This window comes from Erythrolamprus reginae, chromosome 1 (assembly GCF_031021105.1).
Source record: "Erythrolamprus reginae isolate rEryReg1 chromosome 1, rEryReg1.hap1, whole genome shotgun sequence".
NCBI lineage: Eukaryota > Metazoa > Chordata > Lepidosauria > Squamata > Dipsadidae > Erythrolamprus > Erythrolamprus reginae.
In genome coordinates this window covers 104,856,414-104,880,930 of record NC_091950.1, presented here as the reverse complement: position 1 = coordinate 104,880,930, position 24,517 = coordinate 104,856,414, and the positions used below count along the sequence as shown (strand labels likewise).

At 36.8% G+C, this 24,517-nt stretch overlaps 1 protein-coding gene and 1 long non-coding RNA gene across 5 annotated transcripts in view; both read left to right on the top strand.

The window, feature by feature from the left end:
* EHF (ETS homologous factor) overlaps nt 1-7,235 on the top strand; it is a 44,248-nt gene extending 37,013 nt beyond the window's left edge. For all 4 annotated transcript variants that reach the window (XM_070761016.1, XM_070761007.1, XM_070760999.1 and 1 more), the window contains exons 7-9: nt 2,673-2,738; nt 3,296-3,491; nt 5,689-7,235. In XM_070761016.1, coding sequence (XP_070617117.1) covers nt 2,673-2,738; nt 3,296-3,491; nt 5,689-5,788 — 362 coding nt within the window. In that variant the 3' untranslated portion in view covers nt 5,789-7,235. The remainder of the gene's footprint in view (nt 1-2,672; nt 2,739-3,295; nt 3,492-5,688) is intronic.
* An 8,137-nt stretch (nt 7,236-15,372) lies between these two features.
* On the top strand, nt 15,373-18,258 carry LOC139172191 (uncharacterized). The gene is made up of 2 exons (XR_011559846.1): nt 15,373-15,444; nt 17,511-18,258. It is a non-coding gene; the product is annotated as an uncharacterized lncRNA (long non-coding RNA).
* The last annotated feature ends 6,259 nt before the right edge of the window (nt 18,259-24,517 follow it).

Below are 24,517 nucleotides of genomic sequence, written 5' to 3'. Positions count from 1 at the left end.
CTAGCTAAAATTCTGTTTTTTTTTTACTTCAGCTTTTCTTTGCTTTAATTACTAGCAAAGATCATAACTATGAGAATTGTTTGTCAAGTTATTTTTTAGTCATGATTCTAATTGTAAATGATCACTAACTGGGGACTACTTATATATACTGTTATAAACAACAGAGGTCTAGAACTTTTGCTGAATTTCATTTTAATCTTGTCTGAGGGAATATTTTGTCTCAATTTTTCATAATATGAGAGGCTAAGTGAAGCTGATTGGATTCCAAATTGAAAAAATAAAGTATTGTTTCACACAGTAATTTGATAAACAATAGTGTTAAATGTGCCTATTTAAAAATCAGCCACACTGATTTAAATGGGAATAGGGCTACTCTAGGGCTACAAATAGGAATCCTATTTTTAGCAATAGAATAGAATAGAATAGAATAGAATTCTTTATTGGCCAAAAGTGATTGGACACACAAAGAAATTTGTCTTTGGTGCATAGACAGTTTATGAGTGAGCCTACAGCTCAATAATATAGTACATATTATTCAAGAGGAAGTTTTTAATTATTTATAGAGAATATATAAATAGATAGCTTATGACTGTTAGAAGTAAAATGGACTTAAAATGACAGTAAGAGGACTTAAAATGCAATGAAAATGTTGAATCTATTCAGCAAATTGTTAGAAAACTTTGAATTATCTAGCAGATTGTGGAAATATTGTTGAGGTAATGTACCTCAATTTCAACAAAGTACATGTCAAAATAACCCATGATATTATGTTTAGCAATTGACTTAAGTGTACTGTAGATCACAGATAAATAGCTGGCTCAAATGTTTTACCCAAAGAATATTCATCAACTAGTTCTCATAAAAATTAACCATGGTGTTTGATGCTAAGCTCTGTACTTTTTAATTATTTAGATGAAGAGATAGGGGGACTGCTTGTCAAACATTGAATCATGATAGATTAAAATGTGCTGAAAATAACAAAATTAAATTAAAAGGAGGTAAATGAAAAGACTTTCATTTAGGAAACAGAAATCAAATGATAATCTTAGATACCTGGCTATCTATGACAGTTTGAGAATAAGATTTGTAGAAAAGTAATTATTTATACATAATAAATAACACTTAATATGGCTGCAAAAAAAAAAAGAAATATAAATTTATATCAACAGAAAGATAGTTTTTTAAATTATAGGAAATAATAGTTCTAATAGGATCTGCGTACAGATCCTTCCTAGAGTATTATGTTGACTTCTAGCTACCAACTTTAAGAAGGATTCAAATGAACTGGAGTAACTTACAAAAACATAAACTTGGATATTTTTAGCTTTGAAAAGAGAACATTAAAAGTGACAATACTCTTCAAATATATGAAAAGATGTTACACAAAAGAAAATTAGGAATATGGGATATGATATACTGTAGTCCCTCGCTATATCGCGCTTCACCTACCACGGCTTCACTTCATTGCGGGTTTTGAAGTCAGCGTTGGCACAGATACGGCGCTTAGAAGTTTGGAAGGGCAGGACAAGCCAACCAGCCCGCGGCTGGGCGAGTGATGAGCGGGGCGGGGACTGAGCTCCGGCGGAGGCCCGTCCCCTCGTTCAACCCGCCTTGCCAGTGCCGAGAAGGCAGTCTTTGGAGGCACGCTTAGTGGTTGGCGGCGGCGGTGTGCTTGGGGTTGTAGAAAGAGCTCCCGGCAGCGCGCGAACGAGCGAGCGCGAGCAAAGAAAGGAACGCGACACGGCGGGGATTTCCAGACTGGGCTCGAGGGCAGGAGAGGAAGTGCTGGGCGAGTGGAGGAGGGGGAAAAGAAAAGAAAAGAGAGAGAGAGAGAGAAAGAACCAGCCGGGGCAGCTCACCAGGGACTTTCCAGACGGGGCAAGGCAAAAAAGACAACGTTTGGCCGAACTGCTGCAAAGAACAGCAGTGGGTCGGGAATGCTTGGGGGCAGCGATTCTTTTGCCCCCTCCCCTTCTTTTCCTCAGGCGCAGAGTAAGTAGTAGTTGGGGGGAAAGGTTAGCCAGTCGTTGCTCGCCTCCAGGCATCCGGAGCTGGTGGGAAGGAGGAGAAAGGGAGCAGGGAGCGTACCCCCTAAAGTACTATCAGTCGATCAATTCCCCATCGCGGATTTCACCTATCGCGGGCGGGTCTGGAACGTAACACCCGCGATAGGTGAGGGACTACTGTAATAGATTTCAGTTACAGTAGGCACATTTTGATTGAATGCCAGAACCATTCAATTATTAAGAGTGGTCTCCAATTCATTATATATTGAATATATTCAGATGCATTTAGATTTAATTTGAAGGAAATTTAACTCAAGTTGTCTATGATTCTGTGAAGTTTGGATGGACTGTCATTGTGAACAGAAACTTTCATCTTCTCGGTAACTTACAGATATTTTTAATGCTAGCTGTTCTGTGAAAGTTGCAGATTTCTTTTTTAGGTAGGGGCAATTGACTTATTCCTAAATGCTTTGAAAACTTTTACTGAAATTAAGGAAGACCATTTTGTTTTATCCTGCTTCCAACTGAGGCCTTCAGGATCACATGGCTGAAGAATGGGATATATATTTTAAGTACATTTGTTGTATCATCATGTCTAGAACAAATTCAGATATGTAGAAGCAAGAACTGATTCACACACACCCTCTCTTTTTTTTTTCCTTGCAGAGGATTCTTCGGAAGGGAAGAAAATTTCACAAGATCATCCTCTAAAACCACACAACAAGAAACACAGTAAGACAGGATTTCTGTGGATTTCTTCTTGGCTTTCTAAGCTATGCGGGGGGGGGGGGGATAGGGAATATTATGGAATATATACTGAATGAAAATCTACGTTTTAATATCAGAGATATTAAATTTTAAATTAAATACATAGAATAAGAACATTAGTGAAATAGGTTTTGAGATAAATGAATACATTTGAGTTAAGAATATGAGCTTATTACATTAACTAAGGTTTACAGTAAGTTCTGCTAGGTATGCTGGAGGATTAAAATCGACAAGGTGAGGATTGTAATGCTGAGTTCCAAACGCTGCCTTTTGTATGTGTGTTGCCATTACGTGGATGTCCAATGGGGTGGGACTGCAATTGTAATATCAATTTCCTGCCTTGGCCCTTCACCTCCCACAAATTCCAATGATTAACTCTAGAGTTTGGAACCAGCCTAAGAAAGCATAGGGAGGACTTTTTCTAAAAAAAGAAACATTAGGAATTCCTAAAATGTATACCCATCATCACCCTTTGCTTTTCAACAAAAATAATGTTTCCTCTGAACATTATTTCATTATAGCTCCTCGAGGAACTCACTTGTGGGAGTTTATCAGAGATATTCTCCTCCACCCAGAGAAGAACCCTGGGTTGATAAAATGGGAGGATCGGTCCGAAGGCATCTTCCGATTCTTAAAATCAGAAGCAGTGGCTCAACTATGGGGAAAGAAGAAGAACAACAGTAGCATGACTTATGAGAAACTCAGCCGTGCCATGAGGTAACAAAGGGGAATATTTTGCTTTAAAAAATAATTTATTTATTTATTTTGTCCAATACACAATAATACACAATGAAGGTTATAGAGGATATAGTAGAGAAGAAATACGAGATATAGGAGAGACTATAGGACAGGGGATGAAAGGCACTCTAGTGCGCTTATGTACGCCCCTTACTGACCTCTTAGGAATCTGGAGAGGTCAACCGTGGATAGTCTAAGGGTAAAAATGTTGGGGGTTAGGGGATAATACTACGGAGTCCGGTAATGACTTCCATGCTTCAACAACCCGATTACTAAAGTCATATTTTTTACAGTCAAGTTTGGAGCGGTTAATGTTAAGCTTGAATCTGTTGTGTACTCTTGTGTTGTTGTGGTTGAAGCTAAAGTAGTCTTTGAGAGGCAGGACATTGCAACATATGATCTTGTGGGCAATATTTAAGGCGTCGTAGTTCTAAGCTTTCAAGACCCAGGATTGTAAGTCTTTAATTACCTTTAATTTCAGTGGCAATGACAACCAAAGAGCCAGAGGATGCTGAAATCACCGGGGAGTTTTTAAAATGGAAATATAGTGTGAAAAACAAGCTATTTTCCTATGGCATAATTTTCTTCTGAATTTTTCTCGGATCTAAAGAAACTGGTTGAATTGATGTGGCAAGATGGGAAGTCTAGGATCCTTGCTCTGAGGGATCCTCCTCCCCCCACCTGGAAAACCACATTATATAGCTAAAATGACTGTGGAATTGTCTTCACATGAATACAGAGATTTTGTCAGTTATGAGAATGTGTTGATTCCTTGACTAAACAGTGACTCACTATTTGTCTTTAAGTCCCACAAAAGTGGCATGTATGGACTCTGCCAGTCCTCCTGAATCATCAGAAACCTTGGCATTTCTTCTCAATGCAATAATCTGCTTATCGTACTTCAGATATTAATCATATGATTTCCCTTTAATATAGGAATGGCATCAGCTCGATGGTCAGTTTCAGTTCCTTCCCAAAGTTCCTTAGATAAAGAGAAATTTGCATAGCATTTCATGATCAAGGGATTTTGCATTCAATGGGTGTAATTTGTAATTGTTGGTTTTAGATACAGAAGTTTTCTTTCAATCAATGGGATTTTTAAAAAAAAATATTTTATTTATTTAGGAAATTTATATAGCCACAGTAAAGTGGTACCTCTACTTAAGAGCTTAATTCGTTCCGTGACCAGCTTCTACTTACTGTTCTGCTGGGCTCTCTGGTAGGAGCCTCCTGAAAATTCAAGGGTACCAATTGCAGACACACACACGTTTGAAAATTCAAAACAATGTTCTTTATCACAAAATTCAAAATAAACTAAGCACTCTTTTTGTATTGCAAAGAGCACTCGTCCCAAAACATCCGGGTAGTCTGTACAATTTCCCTTAAGCAGTCATTAAGTACTTAGCTAGCAGCTGTGAAGAAATTTCACACTCCTTCTTCTTCCAACAAAGTGAGACACACACACACACACACACACACACACACGTTGCTCTGCTTTGGTTTCAAAGGGGTGAAAAGATCAACAAAGTCCAGAAAACAGCAACACATGATTCCTGAAGAACTGCGATCAGATACTCTTTCACAATGGCCAAACCCACATGCTGCTTATAGCAGCAGCCCTAATTACTGGAGCCCCACCCAACCACAGGTGGCCTCATTTTCTCTTGTAATAATCCTTTAGTTGTTGTCTCGTATGCATCACTCTACACATGCGTGGATGTGTCATTAATTCTTGTTCAGAATCCAAAGATGATACAGATGATTGACCTCCTTCTGGGCTGTCTGCCAAACTTCCCTCTTCCCTGTCACTCATGCTGCCTTGGTCAGAGGAGGCTTCATCGGCAGATTCCATCGGGAGCAAAACAGGCCTGCGGTATGTGGATGTCTCCCCCACATCCACCTGCACATTCCTTGGGGCAGGAGCTGGGCCAGAGCTAACCACAACACTTACAAACTTTTCTACTTAAGAACCTGGTCACAGAACAAGTTAAGTGCAATGGGCTTATGCAAAGGCTGTAATTTGGTAGTAACTCAACACCTGATGAGATATTGGATTATTTTCTGATTTCATGAGAAAATAGCTTAAATGCTAAGGCCATTTACAAATAAAATTAAAAGGGGAAATGGTCAAAAAATGAGTTTTTATTTATCTGATTTAATCATCTCCTTTTAACAGGTACTATTATAAAAGAGAAATTCTTGAGCGAGTAGATGGCCGGAGACTGGTATATAAATTTGGGAAGAATGCCCGTGGCTGGAGAGAAAATGAAAATTAAATACAACTTTAAAAACAACAATAGAAATCTTCACTGACAGGGAATCCTAGCAGATGTAAATATTCCAAAGACTGTTTTCTTCTATTTATGTACAAAAATTGGGGGCTGCAGAAATCTACATCTAATGGGAAGAAGGAACACTCTTGTTTGTTGATGTTATAACTATTTTATTTGAAATATGTCCTTTTATGGAGAGTATGTACACAGTTTTCTGTGACCTATGATAATACTGTATGTAAATGTACAAGGATGAGTTGCCTTTCTTGTAAAGATTTTAAAGAAAATGAATTCCAAAAAAAAATGTGATTTAGCATAATGCTATGAGAAGCATTTGTTGTAGTGGGAGAAAATCAAAGGGCATTAATTTATACTTAGGTATATCACTGCATTTTAGAGAACTAGGGATTTATTATATTGGTCTCAGAATTATATGAGATATGTGAGATATCTTTCCATTCAAAATATACATCTTTTTTCAAAGGCTATTGAGTAGTGACATGGTTAATTAAATCAAAGGCTGTTGAGTTATGGCTTCATTTTTTCCTTGGGTTTTTTTTTTTTTTTGCCCTTCTTCTATATAATATAATATGGCTATTTACAGTAGCCTGGATCCCTTTAGAGTTGGATTTATCAGCTCATTCCATTCCCAAATAATTCTCTGTTGACATAAATCCTAGAACATGAAGAATTAGGAATAGCGGATGCTTTATTTATACACCTCAATAACTTTAGCTGAGCTTCGTAACCAATCTTGATGCTTGTGACTTGTCATGAAATCTTAGGTGTCAGCAGCGTAAACCTGTCTTTCCTATCCTGTAATCACCAAAGTTTTTGAACCACAAACAACTATGCAAACTGGACATTCTGATTCTAATTCTAGTTCATCTGCCATGTTGAAGAATGTATAATGACTAGCAGCAAATATCCACATTTCTGGCAGAAGTGACCTACAAGGTTCCTTACAACTCTGTTATCTGTACCAAACTGAACTGGAGATTTTCTCCATCCAAAGCATTTGTTTAGTCACTGATCTAGTGTCTATTTGGATATGAAGGGTCCTCATTGGTCTCTGAGTTTGCTTGTTTTGTTGCAGACATTTTATTATCCTAAGTAACTAGGCATTGATGATGCCACAAGGACCCCTCATTTCAACCCTGAGCTACAAATATTCTCCTTTATTGATAGATGCCAATGTGATAATTAAGATTTTATGTTACATTAACCATGTTCCTCCATTCAGAAAGCTAAGTAATCTAAAATTCTGTTTCAGTCTCTCTTCTCTTTCTCCCAGTTTTTATTTTCTGGGTTGTGTGGCATATAAAAGATCATAAAGTTGTGTAAGTTTCTTCGTGTAAGAAAATGATTCAGTACAAGCATCTACCAGCAGAAGGGCTACAATTAAAAATGGCTTCTTTGAGCAAATTAAATTTCAGCTGTGAGACTTAAATTCAAACTTGTCTGAAACTTAAAGTTTCTGTGTTCTCCGAAATGCCAGTTGAGAGTTTTTTTCATAAATATATAAACATCATTTGTGGCATAGAGCCTATGCTTTTTGTTATAGTAAGAGTTGGTAGCTGCTCCTCCAATATTTGATAAAGCATACTCAGCTAAAAAACATGTCTGCAGCGACAATTCCTGCCAAAACTTTTAGCTAGCACACATCCATTATAGCTATGTGATATTTGAACTTTGCTTAAGGTGATTGGGGGCAGTTAATCTTATTTACAGTAGAAGCTGGTAACCAGGACAGCAGGTTTCAAAGTGAGTCCTTTCTGTTGACTGAATATTTACTGACTCACTGGATGAGAGTTTTCCTCAGTTGGTCCCTGTTCTTTATTTTTAAATCAATGACCCTCAAATCAATGAACTTTCTGTGCAGGAGTATCACATCTAATGTGTTGGATTTGATCCTGCTTTGTGTTATTGAGTCAGAGCAGTGTTATTATAGAGTATTTATACGGATATGTCTACTTTTTTCTAGGGCAATCTATCTACTCATAAACAAGTCCTGTTGTCTTATGTCTAAGAACCTGGGTGCAAAATAATAGTCTCAATATCACTTGGGGGGGGGAATTTTAAAAATTTGTGGCATTGTTCTTCAACAATATGAGAACTAAAACTGCATCTCAGCTGCACACAGTGAAGAATACAGATAGAAGTGTAGATTCAGATTTGTCCAAGTTGTTGGCCTTCAGTACATCCATGAGCAAATTACATCAAGAGGATGGCCATGATCACCTGTTCAAAACCCCATCCCCCCTTTTATTTGCATTGTTATATGCATTGGTACATTAAAAAAGTGCCAGGACTTCAATTGGAAATCAGAGCTAACCTCTTCATTTGTTGGCTCTTCTTTTACTATCATCCCTTCATGCGCATTGCATTCTTCTGGGTTTTTGAAAGACCTCTGGAACTTGCAATTCAATCTGGATATATTAGTCTTTCATATACTCTAATCATGGAGTCTAATAGAAACCTCAGTCTATATTAACTTCTGGTAACCATGTTAATTTTTATTTATTTTCTCAACTTGTTTTTGCTTTTGAGATTTACTCTCAATTAGACAGTGGGGCATCTGCTTAGAGACATTTATCATCCAAAATACATTTTTCTATTAGAATTCATGAATACAGTGGAACCCCGACATAAGAGCTGCTCTACTTAAGAGCAACTCGAGATAAGAGCTGGGAGGGGAGAGATATTTTTGTTCTACTTACAAGCCCAAATTCGAGATACAAGCGCCAAGGAGCTGTCTCCTGAAGCCAAACGCTAACTTCCGCGTTGGGCTTCAGGAGACAGCTGCGAAGCGGCGCGCGTGTTTTAAAAGGTTGCAGCCGGCCTGGGGGGTTCGGGGGGGTGCTTGCAGCTTTCTTTCTTGCTCTTTTTCTTTCTCTCTTTTACCTTCCCTTCTATTTCTTCTTTTCTTTCTCCTTCCCACCTTCTTCCCTCCCTCCCTCCCTTCACTCATTCCTCTCTTACTCTCCCCTTTCATAAGTTTCCTTGCTTCCTTCCTCTGTTCCTGTCCCTTCCCTCTTTCCTTCCTTCCTTCCCACCCTCCGTCCATTCATTCACCCATTCCTCTCTTGATCGCTTAAAGCCAGTCCCTGGTGCAAAAAGGGTTGGGGACCTCTGTCCTACAGGATTGGGTGGCAGAGAAGTTGAACATATGTAAATTTAAAAGTTTAAGAAAGTTTACAAGTTAAGTGAAAGAAACTTCATTATTCATTTATATGTACATGTACATTTCTTCATTAAAAACATGTCTTTCTGCATAATTTAGACTAACTTTGTGAGTTTTTTGAGGGCTGGAACCAATTAAAATTATTTACATTAATTCCTATGGGGAAAAGTCGTTCGAGATAAGAGCTGCTCGACTTAAGAGCCCAGGTCCGGAACGAATTAAACTCGTATCTCGAGGTACCACTGTACTACCATAGCAATACATATCTAACTCCTCCTTATTTCGGTGTGGTCTATCGTACTAAGTTATCTTTGCACAATATACTTTGATGTAGTATATAGCTCACATAGAATAGAATAAAAAAATTGTTGGCCAGGTGTGATTGGACACACAAGGTATTTGTCTTGTGTATATTGTATATTGTAAACTGCTGGCCTTTCTTTCTTCCCAGACAACCTTGGGAATTAGAATTTGTGAATAAATTTTAAAATCTATAATTAGAGCTTTTTGAAATGGAAAAACATGTTTGAAAAAATACTTTTCTAAAAAAGGTTCCCACCGTTAAGCCTGCTCTCTTTAACGTTGGTTCTATGAATCATAATATAAATTAAAAGGGATCTTTCAGCATAATCTGGATATTAATAAAATAAATAAAATGAATTACATTTAGAGTACCGTTTTCCAACATTCACAGGGTTGGGTGGACTCTGATACTAACAGAGTTATATTTCTCTACTATTGGCACTTTAAAAATTTAGTTTGTCATTTGGTTCTGAAACTTAATTCACTTTGAAAGGAGACATGGTATAACATTGATCTAGCTAGAAAAAGGACCATAAATATATAAAATGATACCAGTTTGCCAAGCATATAGTCAACCATAGTGAACCTTTTACAAAGTCGGATTAAAGGGTATAATGAAGTTGAGTGTAGCAAAATTTATATTTAATTTAAATATAAAGGCATTGATGACATTGCTTTTTTAATGTTTGCAAAGAACAGCCCTTGTAGAAATGTATTTCACATGAATAAGATTTGTACATATTTTTACAATGGCATAATTAGTCAAATATATAAATGTGAATACATTTTAATTCATATGTATAAAGATCTACAAATGCATTACAGTATTTATATAGATGAATACCAATCACCTGAACAAAGAATTTGCTGATGTTTTGTGCAGCTTTGATTAAGAAGTAGTCTGTGCATCATAGTTCTATGCCTAGTTCTATGGCTTCCTATTCATAACTAATATTTTGAATATTTAGCTACTGCAAGGTAAGTATTCCTGAAATTGCAGCCACTGTGTACTTGGAAAAGTCTATGCAGAAACATATATTCTCTCCACAGAAATGACTTTTGAATGAAATTGTATGAGTCATCAACGTGATTAAATTTAATGAAAAATGGAAAATTTAATGGTCTCATGATGCAGAGGTGTTTCATCAGAACGTTTTTTTTAAGTTGCTAGTTGCTTGTATCTGTCAATTGTATGCGTATGTACTTGTATGTGTGCATTTGTGATATAATATTTACTGTTAATTTATGAGCTTGCAATTTAAATGAAGCTTGTAATTTATAATAATATGTGCATCTAAGGCATAAAATAAGCCAGGCACTGGGGCAACTTTGCTCTAATGTAAAAGGAGGCAATAATGGTACTTGAATTAAACTGGGCGTGGGATACATTCAGTAATCATTCTTCCTTACATTATTTTCCCATTTTAAATTGCCTTTTCAAAAGCAGCTATAATAAACAGTTCTGGTACATTTTCCAGGACTGGAAATTAAAAGGTCAAGGAAAAAATAATGGAGAAACTCACCAAGAAGAAAAAAGACTGAATGTTAAATATGTTTTCTTGCCCAGTTGTGGGATTCTATTGAATAGAAGAAATGGGGAAAATTGAAGTGGCTCTGCTTACAGATCTTGCATTTACTGCCTCCTTTATATTGTTTTTATTGTATTTTTAAACTTTCTATGATCTCATTAACATTTATGACTGTTCCAGTGTCTGGGGTTATGTGATCACCTTTTGTGATCTTCTGACAAAGACAGAGAAGAAGCCAGTTTCACATAACATCCGTGATCCTAAGTTAACAATTGCAGTGATTCACTTAACAACTATGGGAAGAAAGATGATAAAATGGGGCAAAAGATAATAACTCTCTTGCTTGGCAACAAAAATTTGGTGCTGAATTGTCATAAGTAAAAGATTACCTGTAACATGAGTTATCACCTTAAAAACAAATAACATTCATGGCACACATAAATTGACTACTCAGGTATTGAGAAGAATGGAAGGATGTTACCAAAGAAAATAAATTAAAAAAACTCTAAACTCTACCCTCAGAAACTCTACAAGTCAATATTTTTCTCCCCCCATCAGTATTTGTGGTTTGGTCTTCAGAATGAGAGTTCCTTTACCGAAAAAAACAATCTGAAAACTATGGAAGAACTTGAAACCTCCATTCAAAAGGTTCAGTGACTGGGAGCTTTGACAGCTTTATTTCATTGAGAAAGCTCAATTGTGAAACGCAAAGTTATTGTGGTGAGCATGGGAAAGAGTCAGAGATAAAATATGTAGATCCCTCCACTTAATTTCAGTCTCCATTGGACAAAAGACAAGACCGTCTTTAAAGGAGCTACAGTACTAGGGTTCAACATTAAGCCTCCTCATAACTGGAGAGCCTCTCCTTGTATAAGCCGAAATGTTATTAAATCTCAACCTGAGAAGGCGAAAGGGTTATATTAAAAGCTTACATTTGGCCCTTTCATCTCCTGCTTTCTCCCTGTGAAATTCCATCCCCATCCATTCCAAATCTGCTGTTTCTCTTCAGTAGCAATGCTGGTGGAACAGCAGCAGTTTATCTCTTTTCTGCATCTGAACTAAGAGCAGCTTAAGGGAAGTCGGGATTTATTTATTTTTTTAAACTTTCCCAGAACAATATCAGCACTGTTCTTCTTCTAACTCACCAAACAAACATTGGAGAAATTTGTGATTTCTGTCCTAGGTAGAATTTTCTGTTGCACATAGGCAGTCCTTCAAACTGATCCTGAGCACATGATTTGAGAAGGGCCCAACTTTGTATCAGAGCATTACATACGGTATGTAATAATTAGCTGTGCATATTCTACAGTGGATAACAGTACATTAAAAGTTTGGCTTGACACCGTAACATAAAGAGGAGTTCTGCTTTTGAATAGTTCTCCACATAAGCAGATGTTATGAAAAAAAAGGCTAGTTGTTATTAAGCCTAGGACAAAAGTTCCAGTCAAACATTTGCCTGATGCAAAACTTCCTTGTGATATAAATCTCTACAAATTGTATTTTCTGTTAATATCTCTACATAATCTAAGAGAAAGTGTAATCTTTAAATGTCCTTTAAAAAAAAACCTTTAATCTATCAGAAAGAATAGTCATTTTTAAAATGTAATCAGTAATCAATTTTCTGCTAAATTACCAGTATAGATTATTTTTTCATCACTATGGGTTTTTTCTTCATCTCCATACTTCTTTTCCAGTACTATTCCTTAGAACAAAGAAAGACAATAAAAATCAATATTTCATTAGATTAAACATCTAGATCTGGCCAATTCATACATAACAGTTGATAGCTTTACAGTGAATATTTACAATACAACCAGATTTCCACCTTGTAAACTATTATGGGCTTCCATACTGAGTGGCCCTCAGGACAGAAGACACATAAAATAACTATACATTGCTTCTGTTAAGAAAATGACACCAGCCATTTCAGAATTATGAATACCAAAGTGTGTAGCACAAACAATATTTAGAGTTGATAGGAAGGGAAGGGTGGGGAAGGAAAGGGAAGGAAAAGGAAGGGTCCAATGGAGATAATCCTTAATAGTTAAAAGAAGGTTGGCTTGCTGTTGAGGAACCTGGAATGAAAGGATTGGTATTTCACAGTGCAAAATTTTCTTACCTTTTAGCAATGTCATTGAAAAAATATTTCCACATTTTTGTATAATTTGTAAAAATGAATTTATTTTCCCTGACAGCTGCAGAATTTTCAATGAAAAGTAAATAGAATGTACTTATTTTATTAGTAAGGTGGATGCAGACATTCATTTTGCCTGTACTTCCATATCTTCTAAAAATGGCTATAACTCTCAATTACCTTAATTCCAAGAAATTTGTTTTATGACAGCTTATACACATAATATCTAGAAACAAAATCCAATAGATGGACTAGATGGACCAGGAGGTCTTTTTCTGCCGTCAGACTTCTATGTTTCTATGTTTCTAATATTGATGAAAAAAGTACATTATGCTCTTATATATAAAAAGAAAACCATAGCTGATTATTTAAATATAATCTGTTAATTTTATATGGAATATCATTGGCCTTGATGTTTTATTTCTCAGTGGCATAATTCTAGCCACCATAAATAATAAACAGAACTTTGTAATAAAAGCATTATTTAAACGTTCCTTATTTGTGATTCTTTTTAAAAGTTTTTTATTTTTATTCTCATACAGACATTTTCACATATTTATCATCTCCTTTCTCTTTTCATTCTTTTACAAAATCTTTATACATATATTCTATCTTTATCTTATTGTTTTGTTGGATCAAGGTTGATTTTTTTATCATCCTCCTTTCCCATCTCATACAGCCCTTCCTTCTTTCTTATATTTATTCTTGATCATGACAAATGTCTATTTGAGTAGAATGTGTATTGTCTTTCTTTCATATTCCTTTGTCTCCATGCATCTTGCAGTGTTAATTCATCTATCATTGCACAAATGTTTTGGAAGAACCTTTCTTTGTTTCTTATTTATTTTGGTGGATCTATAATTCAATTCTTTATATGCAATTCCAATAAAATATCCTAGTAATCATATATCTTCATCTTCATCTTCAATTATTTTTCTATGTACAAAATTCTTCTTGATTATCATTTTGAACATAAATTGCTGCAATCAGTATTTTCTTAAAATTGATTATTATTTCAAACATTAATATTCTTCCAAGTCTTCATATATTATTTCTGATTGTATTTTTGTTTAATATACAAAACCACTCCTCTTTTTATTTGTGATTCTTACATATAAAAGATCAGCTTAAAATCTGACAATAAATAACAACAAAATAAATAGTATTTTTTGAAAATTCTTCACTACAAAATATTAGCTACACTACAAATACTAGCTATTGTTTCCAGGGTAAAACAGCATTTGCTTTTTTCTTGAAAGATGAGAAAAAGGGGCAAGAACAATTGTTCATTCATTTATTGATTTGATCTTTGGTTTTTAAAATTGGAAAGGAACTGTATTCATTCTGAGTAACCTATTTCCCCAGAAGTCACTCAAAGGGCTTAGTTAACAATGAAAAGAAACCACAAAGAAAAGAGATAATTATAAGACTTGCAACATCTTGGCTACAATAGGTTAAAACAATGACTGTTTTGGCATTTCTTCTCTACTGTAAAGATCAAGAAGATAGAAAACATGTGATTTTTAGAAGAGCTCATAATAGAAGAGCTCATGCTTTGATAAAGCTGGAAAGATTTTTCTCATAAGAAATAACAATTGACCTCAAGTAACTTTAATGCTATGTTGATTTTTGAAATGAGCTATTTTCTTCTTCCATTATTTCTAGCAAATCCATAGTGAAACATGCTATAAAAATAGATCATTAAAGTATTTCAGAAGGTTATTATAACCAAGGTGAAAACAAGAATTCTTTTATTGTTTAATTTTTTAACTAAGGGTCAAAGGTAGGGAAGGGTCATATAATCCTCTCATCTAGCTAGAGTCAATGGCATGTATTAATGGTTCAGTGAGAAAGGAACCAGAAAGCTGGTGATCTCCTTTTTATTGGGTAAATTTATGCAGAAACTGGAAAAAGTATCTGATGGAGTACTTGGTTAATTATATAATCTGAAATTAAATTATGCATCATTTTTTTAATGCTGGGGGCCACAGTTAGCACTGCACTGTTACCATCTGGAATCACAGATGGTACATCTCTATGGTACCACAGATTTGGTAGCACGTTATGTTCTACCAAGAGAGAGTATTAGCCCATGTGGCCGAGTACCGTATGCACTACTTAAAGAACCTTTCCCAGACATACTGTACATGGAATTACTATGTAGTCACAAAGTCCCACTAAGTATGATTGTAACTTGTTGCTTGTAGCCTTATAATTTATATTGATTGTTTCCTGATTCCTTATGTGTACCCTATGGCAATCATTAAGTGCTGTAGCTCATGATTCTTGAAAAATATATATTTTCTTATATGTTTTTTTATGAGAAGATTTGCATCAAAGACAAATTCCTTGTATGTCCAATGACACTTGGCCAATAAAGAATTCTATTTTCTATTCTATTCTATTCTACTCTACGCTACTCTACTCTATTCTAAAGTAGACGGCTCCTCCTACCTTGTAGTCTCTGAAGATGCTCCAGGCAATTTCAAATTATATTTGCATTTCTTTGGTGAGTATAAATACAACTGTAATAATAATAATAATAATAATAATAATAATAATAATAATAATAATAATTTTATTGTCATTGTCAAAAACAACGAATTGTCATTGGCAACAAAAGTCTTGTGACACCCAGAGACCAGTCCCACCATACATAAAATCAGAATAGGTAAATTTAAAAATAGAATAAAAAAATAATAATAATAATAATAATAAATTTATTGTCATTGTCAAAAACAATGAATTGTCATTGGCAACAAAAGTCTTGTGACACCCAGAGACCAGTCCCACCATACATAAAATCAAAATAGGTAAATTTAAAAATAGAATAAAAAATAGAATAAATGTCCCACCCACTACAAATTCCCCACCCTGAACCACTCAGCCATCTACATGACAAACCGAGTAATATTGTCCAACAGTTCACTGATGGTGAGTTTTTAGTTCGTTGTTAAGTGCGAGTATAGCTCTGGGATAAAAACTATTCAGGAAACGTGTGGTCTGAGTTCTAGTTGTTCTATATCTTCTGCCAGAAGGCAACAATTCAAAGAGATTGTAAGCAGGATGAGAAGAGTCTTTGAGAATAGTATGCACCTTTCTAGAACAGCGAGATGTGAAGATGTCATCCAGGGCGGGTAGCTGGAGCCCAGTGATGTTCTGGGGAGTTTTAATAATTCTCTGTAGAGCTTTTTTGTTCACCACAGAGCTGCTCCCATACCAAGCTAGAATGCCGTATGTCAAGACACTCTCAATGGTGCTGCGATAGTAGGACAACAGTAGATGCTGAGATAAATTTATCTTCCTGAGCATTCTCAGGAAGTACAGCCTTTTTTGTGCCTTCTTCACAAGCATTTAGGCTTCAGGAAACCTTGATATTTGTTTTCTAAGTATCACTATCGGCCCAGAGTAATCTTTTATTTTTTAAAAAATTAGAATACTGCTTTACACAATACATTTTCCTATATTTTAAATTAGAAGTTAAAAGCTAAAAAGGCCATGTCAGGTGGGATATGGAGATTACTGGGTACCAAAGAATGAATGAATGAATGAATGAATGAATGAATGAATGAATGAAGATATATGTGGGTGTAGTGGTGATCATAGACATCACATAGCCTGCCTCCAACATAATGTATTAATATATATAGTTTATTACACTTTTGATTTGCTTTATGTTAAAGTAATTACTACTTCCTTTGTTTATCAAATAATATCATTTATATTTGATTTTTAACATATACTTTCAAAGAAACCTAACTTCTTTGAAAATATAAACATAAACAAAATATTAGATTATTTAAGCGTAATGAACTATTAAGCCATCACTTAAGAGTCGTTTGGTTTTAGCATGGAAAAAGTTGGTAATGACAATTATTATTATGCTGCAACTTATAAAAGACTTAATATTCATTAGAGCCATGGTGATACATAAGAGCTATGATGGTGCAATGGTTAGAATGCAGTACTGCAAGCTAATTGCCAGCAGTTTGACAGTTCAATTCTCACCAGCTCAAGGTTGACTCAGCCTTCCATCCTTCCGAGGTGAGTAAAATGAGGACCCAGATTGGTGGAAGCAATGTGCTGATTATGTAAATTACTTAGAAAGGGCTGTAAAGCATTGTGAAGCAGTATATAAATCTAAGTGCCATTGCTATTAATATTCACTTTTCCAATTTTTAATGTGGGAACCCCCTCAACCCAGCTATAAATTTGAAGGTGTCAAATTTATGAAAGCCCTGAAGGGCTAGAAAGAAACAAAAGGAGAACCCATAGGTTTAATTCCTGTTTATTCCTGAGTTTTAGATTATGCTTCAGATAGTTTTGTAATTGTTACCACTTTAGATTCTTATTAAAAACTTCAATTTTCAGCATAGAAAAATATAAATTACAGAGACTGCAGAAATAGTTTTTATTTTTATAAAAATGATATTTTGGGGTAACAGATTATGATTTGCATAAGATTTGATTCAGATTTAAATATTGGCACGTGGTTGTCTGTTATTTGGTGAGCTTCATTAATTATTAACCTTTAATTAATTAATTATTAATTAATGTTTAACCTTCTTTATCCAGGTTGTTCCACCTCTCCGCTACTTCTCTCTGGTCTCCAATATGTTCACAATTTCCACTTCATATTGAAAATCATTGTCTGCCTTTTGAAAAGCCAGTTCTAACAATAGTAAGAATAATGAATAAAAAAGTGTCATACATTTTTCCCTTTGAATACCAAGCCTTTTCCCTTTATAGCTGAAGCATAATTACATTAATATGAAGACTGATTTGTCTAAGCCTCTCTAAAGTTCTTTGTAGGAAGACAAAGAATGGGAGATAGGAAAACAAGCACAAGAAACACCCTCCTTGAAAACAAGCTGAAGTTGCAATTTATGCGCTAATAGGATTAGGTTATTCTCTGCCAAAATCTTCAACTGATCTTTAAATTGGGGCACAACTCTGGGAAGAAAAACTGGGACTACATTACCCCCTTTCTCTGTCCCCTCCCTAAGTTCTTGTTTTCATTTCACATAACTATTATAATGAAATCCACAGAGAAAGGAAATGTTAATATAAGGCTGTCAACAGAAAAATTTCCAGCAAACAGTGAAGGGTAAACAAACCTTTTCTTTCTAAAGAGTGTGTGTGTGTGTGTGTGTCTGTAAAATAGTGGAAAGCCAAATAGGATTAAGAGGCAAATAAGAAAAGATTAAAACAACAACAACACACCCTCTAAGTCATGATTTTACCCTTTCACACTTAATTTGATTTCTCCCCCACTCATGCCAATTTTATGGAAGTACCAAGATAGAATACAAAAGAAAAGAAATAAGGGTGGTACATACAAAAAAAAATAGCCCTGAAGTTCACACAATGCCCGGCCAGTGACTCACCTCCCTGGCCCGGATGTGCTGAATGCCAGGGAGACGCGGCTCCCGCACAGCCGCCATTTTGAAAGGCGGGATCTCGCGAGATTTCGTGAGATCCCGGCTCTGCTGGTCATCGGCCTTGCCCGATGATGTCGTCTGGGGGCGGAGCCTGCCAGCCCTATAAAAAGGGCTACGCAGGCTTGGGGCCTCCTTTTCACCCCGACGACGAGCAGGTGAACACCCGCCCACCCTCCCTATCTTTCAGTGTGCTACTGGGGTCTCCCTTAGGGGGCCGAATAGGAATTTTTGGTAGTCTCGGTATTTTCTGCAACCGTTTTTTCACCTATTCCACACTGTGGTGAAGGATGAATGGTTAGGGGGTGCTTTGCTCCCCTGATTAGTTTTTAATTGGCTTACCTTTGGACATTGGGTTGGCAGGTTAGGGGCAGAAATTGGGTGGTGTTTAGCAACTGCGTGTTCTCCGTTGGGCATCTTTGGGGATGATTGGCTGATTCTCTCCAAGGGCTCATGGTGCCTTTAAATCGATCTGAGCAATTGGGGAGAACCTGCCTTTGGGTCTCACCCATTTCTATCCCCTTTCAGGGGTTAGACGGCGAAACCTCCCACATGCATTTGCATGGCTGGGATCCAGGTGAGGGCATGGCCCCTTCACCTGGATCAGCATGGAGCTATGCCCATATGTTGCCCCGGAAGTTTTTCTGACGTCATTTCTGTCCCGGAAGTAATTTGGTTGACCCTGCGGGTCCTTGTTAGGTTGAATTAAATTTATGATAATTTAATTAATAAAAATGAACCAGTTTTAAATCCAGCTCTGTGTCCGCGTCGTTACTCCGCCTCTGCTGCAATTGAAAGGCCGGCATGCCTTAGCAGCTGACCGACATTTGCCGAAGGGGCTGGATAAACAGAATACCAATTATTCAGTGGAGGGGCGATTGCAATCATTTACACCAGCTTGGGCACCTCCCAGTTACCTCTACAGTGTTCCTCTTAAGCAAGAGGGTGGAGGGTGGTGCTAAGGGACCTACTTAAGGGGTAGCACACCGCCATTCCAGTCCTTTTTCCCTTTGCATCGCCCCTCAAGTCAGACACCCACCCGCCCTCCGCTATGTCTAGTGTGCTGGGAAAGGGTCGTCCACATGGGGGCCGAGTAGGAATTTTTTGCAGCTAGGACACTTTATGTCATGGCTGTTTTTTCACCTACTCCACACTGGAAGGACAGGAGTGGATTTGGTTAGGGGGTCTTACGAATGTAAATAGTAAAGGACAATTAATTTTAATTTCCCTATAGTGATGCAGTTCAGCAGAAATGGGCAGAAATGGGATGCCTGATGCAACTGCGTATTCTCCTATGGGCCTCTTTTTGGGAAGATGATGGACAGCCCCACACCAGAAACCCATGTTTTGACCCGATCAGGGGGTTGGGGGGGCTGCCCCTGGGGCTCACATACGTCATTTCTGTTACCGGGTCAGGGTATTGGGCCTTATGGTTATACGCAACTTCCGGTTCCGGGTCATGACTTGTGAGCCCTCCCATACGCCTGGGGCGTGGCTAAAGGTGAGTGAAGGTATATAATAGCTTCACACTACTTGGCAAGGAGCTTCGCCCAAAGTTGCCCATGTATGTTTTGGCAGGGAATTCCGTCCACTTAGCGACCTCTGCAGGTCTTTATCATAATCAATAAAAAGTGACCCATTATGACCCAGCTCTGGTGTCCAAGTGGTTATTCCACCTCCAAGGCAAAAACATTCTGTTCAAGAACAGGACTTCACTATTATCTTTAACTTGGCTTCTACTGCATTGTTACCTTGCTCTCCTAGGAGGTAAAGTTACAGGTATCTTATCAATGGGCATCCCTATGCCACAAAAAACAATACCAACAAAATATGGTAGATAGAACTATGGCTTTCAAAACTCTCTTTTTAACTTTTTGCCAAAGGCTTTCCTCTGCCATGGTGCAATTTTTATTTGAGGTTATCCAAATGTTTTATTCTTCCATGCTGAAAAATCAGCAGCCAAAAGACATAACTTTTTATTTCATACTGCAGTGCAGCTCATTCAAAGAAGAGATAAGACTAACAACTGTTCGATCATGCCATATCATATGACTGATTCAAAGTTACAATGTGATGAATGAAAACAGAGATGTATAAGCGATACCAACTCTTGGAACCCATGCATATTTATCTGAGATAATCTTCAAGTCTAATCAGTCTTTGTTCTCCATTTAATCTTACAAAGGTATCTTATAAAACAAAGCCCCATGGTCTCTTCACAATGATAATATGGCTTGTCCTCCCAAATCATTTTATGATAAGCTTAATGGGGGGAAATGTCTAGAATCAAATGATAGTGAAAATAAACTTTTCCTGCATATATGTAATCAGGGTTTAGGACTGATTAACTAAGAATTAATAGGAAGGATAAGTATAATTGCTAGGTCTATTTATTGAGAAAAGACATATTATACCTTCACTTTTTGATTAGTATTACCCTTATCATCACAAAACCTGAAGAAACCGATATATTTGCAAGGATCCTGTGTGCATTGTTATGCTGCATGGTTTAGATAAAATGTAGTATTGTACTTGGTGTTCTTTAGCTACGTCAAACCTTGCTTCACAGCTAATACATGGCATCGGTCCATACCACAAATTGTGCAACTTTCTCCTGCAAAAATATTGCTGCTTCTTAGGATTAAGATCATTTAGGATTAAGATCACCTGTGGACATAAAAGGCTAGAGGTAAAGACAATCTATTCATGACACACTGAAAGATTTAGAAACGAACGCAATTATTACTTCAATACTCCACTTTTTTCATTCTGCTTTTTGTACTTAAAATTAAACTTCCTCCCCAAACTTAATGTACAAAAAGCAAAGAAATGTGAATAAAGTGATACACTTCACCTCAGCAAAACGTATCTCCTGGAACTACTTTCAACAAAAATAGCAAAGTTTCTGAGCAAGAAAAATTCCTAATTTCTATTAATATACATGTGAGACAGAAGAACTGTATGGAGAAGAATACTTCCCACTGGTTTGACAAAAAGGTCTCAGCACGGTGACAACTTCTAGCCAACTGTGACCTCAAGATATCAAACAGGATGTGTGTCTGCTGAATATCTGGAAGAAGGAAATTCTAGTGCTGTATCTAAATAAGTTGAGTTGAAAAAGTTTGCAGTGGCAAACTTTCCACAATGTTGTCAAGAAAATGATGTGGACATGCCTATAGAATGACTAGAAGACAAACTTAACTTAGAGGACATTTTAACTTCATGAAAAATGTGCAGTTAATTAATTGATACACCCAGTTAAATTTACAATCTACACTCATATACATAGATACATAGTACATGTAGCCTGCTTTATTTTGATGAGTTTATATTGCCGCCTCCTCCTACTCTTTCTCCTCCTCCCCCTCCTCCATCCACATCATGACAAATACTCTTGGTATGGACTAAAGCAGGGGTAGGCTGCTGTTCGGACCGGGCGGGAGAGGGGATGCAGTGGGGTAACGAAAATAGAGTTTCACCCCAGAGGACCCAATTTGCACTGAAAGACATTGAAAGAAAATGCAGGGCATCCTTCATAAGCCACGCCCACAGTGTGGTAGTAAAAAAATTGGTAGCCCTTTACTGGACTAAAGTCATAATATGTTGATGAAGATACTAAAACCTTTAACCCTGATCTATACTTTTCCAAATGTCTGTCTGTCCTACCTCCCTCTCCACCTTCCCCCCTCTCAATCTAGCTAGAAATGTGAATAAAGTAAAACATATTTCCTGGAACTACTTTCAACAAAAATAGCAAAGTTCCTGAGCAAGAACAACACCTAATTGCTATGTATCTATCATCTATCATCTACCATTTAGCAATCCCAATATTTTGACTTTAAATCACTGAGATATACATCAGAGTAAATAGAGATAACCTTTCATTTTAAGTCTTGATTAGCAAAAAGGGGATACCTATCAAAGAATTATTGGAGGGAGGGAGCCATGTTATTTTAGACAATCTTTATAAAGGAAAAGGGTTATAGGGGTAGCCTCTTGTTTGCAGAAAAAAAGCAGTGGAGGATAGCAGAAAAAAATAGTTTTTATAAAAATTAAAAACATAAATTTTATATTTTTATTAAAATATATATATTAAAAAACAACCTTATTCCTTTCTCAGGGGCACAAAGGTATGCACATGCACACAGCTATTAAGTCACTATTTATTATTTATTTATTTAGGATATATACATGGCCCATCTTAGGTTAATTATGCTGGGCAGCTAACGTTGTTTTAAAAATATAATATCAAAAATGGAAAAACAAAAACAAAAAAAAGAACAAAAGCAAAACATATAACAGAACAAATTGCTTGTTGACTGACCCACCAGACAGCTGGAATTTGCGCCGGGGCCGCAAGAATGCGGCTGTTAGCACAGCTGCCATTTTGGATGCCGGGATCTTGTGAGAATCCCGGCACCGGTCTTGCGCATCAGCGCATGCCTCCTATGCAGCTGGGGAGGGCTGGACGAGCCTTATATATAGGGCTGCGCCACAGGACATCCTCCTTTTCGCCCCAGCTGCCGAGCTGCAAACACCCACACACCCTCCCTATCTTTCAGTGTGCTCAAAAGGGTCACTCTAGGGGGCTGAATAGGAATTTTTGGCGGTTACTGCATGTTAGCTTGTGATCGTTTTTTTGCCTATTCCACACTGCAGAGCAGGATGGATTGGTTAGGGGGTGCTGCGCATGTAGTTTTGATTTGATTGATTGGCTTCTCTTTGGTCACTGGGGTAGGCAGGTTAGGTGAGAAAATTGGGCAGTGATAGCAACTGCGTGTTCTCCTTTGGGTATCTTTAAAGATGATGGGCAGACTCTCGCCAGGAGCTCACCGTGCCTGTCCGACCTGAGCAATTGGAGAGGGGATGCTCTTGGACTTGACCACATGTGTAGCGTGGCTAGGATCCAGGTGAAGGCGTGATCCTTTCACCTGGATCAGCAAGGAGCTACATCCATAGTTGCCAAGGACTGTTATCTTGAATCATTTCCGCCCCAAAAGTTTTAGTAGCCTCTGCAGGTCCTAATTAATTGTTTTTTAATTAATTAAGTTTTTATTCAACTTAATAAAGTGACCCATTTTAAATCCAGCTATATGTCTCTGTGTTCTTACTCCTCATCCGACACCAATCTTTGTCAGGAGAAAAAGTTCACCTCATGAGAACTCGATTCGCAGAGAGATGAGGAGTGATTTGTCTGCATGTGTGAACCAATTCCTAGGAACTCTAGTTGAAGAAGCAATTTGATACCATGACTACCTTTCTTGCCATATCCTCAGGCACTTTGGGTTTATTCCTTTTTCTCATCATGAAAATCTATGTGACAAAAAAAATACTGTCAAAAGTTTCATGACATGATCTGACAAGGGCAACACTTGGATGTTTATTTTACCAGTGTGAATAGGGATAATTGTCATTTCTACAGAAATATAGAAAAATCATCACTTTGTTTTAGAGAACACACACACACACACAACCACACACAGAGAGACACACACAAGTAAATTTTTGGCTTGTTAACAAGCTCGTTGTGTGTGTATTTCTTCTCCTGGTGTTTTTTATATTTATTTTCAACTGAAGATTCCCAAAGCGATGCTGAAAAATGAAAATAAATCAACATTTATATTCCTATGGGATTGGGCGTTTTACAAATCAAATTAATAAATTTTCATTTAATCCAAATTAAATTAATTAAATCCAAATTAAATTGAAGTAATGAAACATGTGCAGTTGAAAATGCAGAGTAAAACGTCAGCAGATTATAACTTCCACTGAAAAACAAACCGATTTAAAAAAAATATGAACTGGAATTGTCAAATGACCACTTGAATGCATGGATGAACTTCAGAGAACAGGAGTCTAGTTAATGTAAACTCTATCACAATGTCTGCAACATAAACTTATTCCCAGGAAAGCTTGGTGACCCCTTTGTAGTTACCCTTTCACTTATTTGATTATTATTCATCTCTCTCCCAAATCAAAGTGACTGAAGCAAGACCTTCTGTTCTATGTACTTCATCAGTACCAAGTGTACCAATCTGTGTTACCCCAAAACAATCAGTACTTTTCTTTAATGTCACTTTCCAGGCATTTGGAAAAGATTGCTTTATGCTCCCTTTTGGGGCTAGAATGAGTTCCTGCATAAAT